This window comes from Callospermophilus lateralis, unplaced genomic scaffold (assembly GCF_048772815.1).
Source record: "Callospermophilus lateralis isolate mCalLat2 unplaced genomic scaffold, mCalLat2.hap1 Scaffold_2476, whole genome shotgun sequence".
NCBI classification, from domain to species: domain Eukaryota; kingdom Metazoa; phylum Chordata; class Mammalia; order Rodentia; family Sciuridae; genus Callospermophilus; species Callospermophilus lateralis.
Window position 1 is genome coordinate 163,879 of NW_027513315.1, and position 3,846 is coordinate 167,724.

General features: G+C 48.2%; 1 protein-coding gene across 1 annotated transcript; it reads right to left on the bottom strand.

The window, feature by feature from the left end:
• Positions 1-390: 390 nt before the first annotated feature.
• On the bottom strand, positions 391-2,019 carry LOC143399364 (cocaine- and amphetamine-regulated transcript protein). The gene is made up of 3 exons (XM_076856073.1): positions 1,861-2,019; positions 1,352-1,435; positions 391-498 (listed from the first exon to the last, which is right to left on the bottom strand). Exons 1-3 carry the CDS (start codon positions 2,017-2,019, stop codon positions 391-393), a joined length of 351 nt encoding a protein of 116 aa, XP_076712188.1.
• Positions 2,020-3,846: the final 1,827 nt, after the last annotated feature.

Genomic DNA, 3,846 nt, shown 5'->3' on the forward strand with positions numbered 1-3,846 from the left:
ATTTGTACATGCTTAAATTCATGTTGCTTAGAGTGATTTATTTTCCAGGTTTTGAGGTTCTCTACCAAGATTAACTAGATCTAATTTTCATTCTGCCATGCCACTTACAAAAATACAATTTTCAAAGCAAAGTTCCTCTTCTTTACACAAAGGTACACAAGAGTTTGTCAGACAAAAAAAAAAAATGAGAGAAGAATACTTTGCACACATGTCAACACCATACAAGGCATTATCCTTCACACAGTAACATCAAATGTGTTCTTTTATTTTGGAATAGCAGGAAAAGAGCCCCTTCACCCTCAGAGGGGAATGCAAACTTTATGGATGAAGGCATGATCCTCTTGGGGACAGTAGGGGAAAGGAGACATATGGTGAAGGATGGACACTCCTTCATAAGCACTTCAAGAGGAAGGAATTGCAGGAGGTTCCTCGGGGGCAGTCACACAGCTTCCCGATCCTGGCTCCTTTTCGAACTGCACACTGCTCTCCAGCGTCACACTGCAAACAACACAAATGTGGTCATTGGGGTCCCAACAGGCAAGTGCATGTGGGACCCAACCAGCAAGTCTCCCAGTCAACGCAATTTCTGCCTCTAGAGAGGACTGACTGAACCCCCATCTCCATCACCAGAGGTTTAAGTATAGTCAGGCCTGAAACACAGGGAAACTTGTTCTTAGAATTTCAATGAGAGGAAGGAAATTTCTTTTAAAGAAGTTTAAATGATTGGTCCCCTCCTACTTTCTTCCACCTTTTAAAGGGATCCCATTTCCTGGCCCTTTTTCTTGTTTATTCAGAGGAAGAAACAATCAGACCATTTTCTTTTCTGAGAAATAAACAATAAACCTGTAATTTCTCACAACCTTTATTCCTTCCCCCCCCCATTTCCTTATCCCAAAAAGGAAGACAGTAGGAGGGTGGGGTTACCCTGAGCTATCCATGGGAGATGACCAGCTTGAGTGTTTGACCCCAGAACTTAAATTTTAAAAGAAAAACTGCTTGTGCTCTGGAAGACAAGAAGAAATTAGGGTAGCAGGAACTGGGTAGATTCAAGGGCTCTTCCAACTCAGGGAATTCTTCTCTAGGTGAAGAGTTCATCTTCAGTTAATACTCCTTCCCACACAGATTATTGGACTGTTCCTGCCAACACTGTTCCCTTTCTGTAATAGCCTACCTTTGCCCTTAAAGACCAAGGGACAAGGGCTGGTGGGGAAACCAAAGGGGACCTCACAGAATAATGCACACCCATTACCTGTGTTATTCGGCCACATCCTCCTGTGAGGTTGTGATTAAGATTCAAGGCGCTGTGTTTTCTCTTGGAAAAACATGGGGAGGGGTGACCCCAGAGCCTTACCATAGGGACTTGCCCGTACTTCTTCTCATAGATGGGAATACGTTTACTCTTCAGCTTCTTCAAGACTTCCTGCAGCGCTTCAATCTGCAACACACCGCCCCAGAGCCCAAAGTTGTCGCCTTGGCTGTGAGCCCAGCCCAGGTGCTCACTTTCAGCCCCGGTTACAAGGAGCCCGGGACCCACGAATACTCTGTGGGTTGGGACTCTGGGGACAAAAGGATCTTCTGGGGCGGGAGCTGAGTGGGCGCTGTCTTAGGTACTGACCTCAGGTCCCGGAGCCGCCGGGGCTCGCGTTGCTCTAAGAGACAACGAGGGGTTCGCTCGACAGATTGCCTACAGCCTGTGAGCTCGAGACGATGTTCGGATGGCAGAGGGCGCCCGGGCTTTGCGCCCAGATCTCGGTGCTCTGACTCTGGGAATGGGACTGAGAGGTCCGAAGAGGAGGGATGCGTGCAAAAGAAGGGACCTCGCGGCAGCCCAAGGGGGTCCGGGGCGAGGGGAATACTGACCAGCTCCTTCTCGTGGGAGGCATCCTCCACGGCGGAGTAGATGTCCAGGGCTCGGGGCTGGAGCTCAGCGTCCTCCTGGGCACGGGCGCCCAGCAGAGGTAGCATCAGTAGCAGGGCGGCGCCCAGGAGGGACAGCAGCCGCAGGCGGGGGCTCTCCATGGTGCTGAAACTCTCCGCTGCTGGGGCACCCCGCGCTCCCGCCTTTTATAGCGAGCCAGAGCCCGGGTGCAGGGGAAAGGGAGGGGGCGAGGAAGGAAGGGGGTGTGGAGGAGGACCCGGGTCAACCGTCTGTCGGCAGCGCTCCGCCACCGCTTGACGTCAATGCCCGCCGGGCTCCAGGCTCCCGGGAACGAGGCTCTGCGCTCAGATGGGCTAGAGCAGAGAACAAGACCCCGTGCCCTCAAACGCTGTCTGCTCAGTGGCAAGGAACGCTCCCCAAGGGGACTGAGCTGCCGCTAAGGGGAAAGGGGTAAAAGATGGAGAGCGGGAGGGACCTGGGTAATAGAAAAAGCCTTCGGGGCAATGCACAGGAAGAAGAGTCCCTTCTGGTCACCTGGTCACCTAGCACTGGTGGAAGCTGAACAATCCACCTTGTCAGCCCTGCCTTGCCTCTCACCTGACCCTTAGTGTGGCAGCAAGAAGCAGGTGTTGCTCCACACAGGCATGTTGGCTGGGCAACTGACTGGGCACTCTGTGTGGCAGAAGAGGCAAACCGTGCATAAAAGAAAGAGAAATGGTGCCCTCCCCCACGATGTGTTCTTTGATGGAATCTGTGCAGTAATAATGAAAACAAGAGAGAGAAACAGACTAACTCCAATTCACCAACAGTGTGAGTAGTTCAGACAATAAGGCTCTGGTTCCAGTCCCCTCCTCTACGACTTATAAATTCCATGACTTGGAACAGAATAAAGAACCTCTCTGAGATTTTTCTTTTCTTTCATAAAACAGATTTAAAAGATAGACCTCACAAAGTTATCAGGAGGATGAAATGGAAGATAAGTGTGTAAAACTCCTGGCCCTTAAGCACAACTCTAAGCCTCCCTTTGAACTTGAAGACTGCCCATGTATTGTGCAATATCTCAGCTTTTCCCAAGAACAAATTTCTCCATCAGAGAACCTCTCTTACTCTCCACCCCTGGTTCCCATGAAGCCTGTCCAGAAAGAAAGTGAAGGGGTGAAAAAAACACCTTCCTGATTATAGAAATATCTCAAGAGATCAGAAACCAATGGTGAACCAAGTCCTTGGTGACTTATGAAGACAGTGGTTTTTTTTTTTTTTTTTTAAGTTTAGGATCTTTATAGCCAGAATGAAAATGAAACTTCATGTAGGAGAAGTGAGGTTTTCCCTCTTAGACCTAGACACCTATCCCACCTGTTTGCCCACCTGGCTTCTTCTTTTACCACACCCTCTTTCCCTCAAAAACTCCTGAACTCATTCACTCTCTCCAGCCCCGTCACTCCAGCCCTACTCATCTGCCCAGCCCACTTAACATCTACTGTGTAGTCCCCGCTCCATCTTCACTTACCTTGCTCCATCCATATTTCACCATCATCCAGAGTGTTTTCCCCCTTACTATGCACTAATGATTTCTCTTCATACTAAGTGTTGAATCTAAATTCATCTCCCTGTCATATGCAATACCACTCTGCTGCAGCCTTCATTCCAATCTCACTGGCCTTCATTTGGGTTCTCTACTAGGTCAATCTCATTCCTACTGTGATGCCTCTGCACCTTTCTAACCTGGAACTCTCTTCCTGCATCTCTAAATGGCTCACTGCTTATTGTAACTTAAATCTTACTTTAAATGTTCATGAGTATTTATTCTGAAGTATTATCAATTTAATCTTCCACAAATGTATTGTTTAACTGAGTATGTGGGTCATTGACAGAATTAATACATGTGCTTCAATTATCAAGTATTTGTTACCCAAATGAACAGTAGGAAGCAAATCAAGAAATAATCTCTCTTCTGTTAAACAGAACAC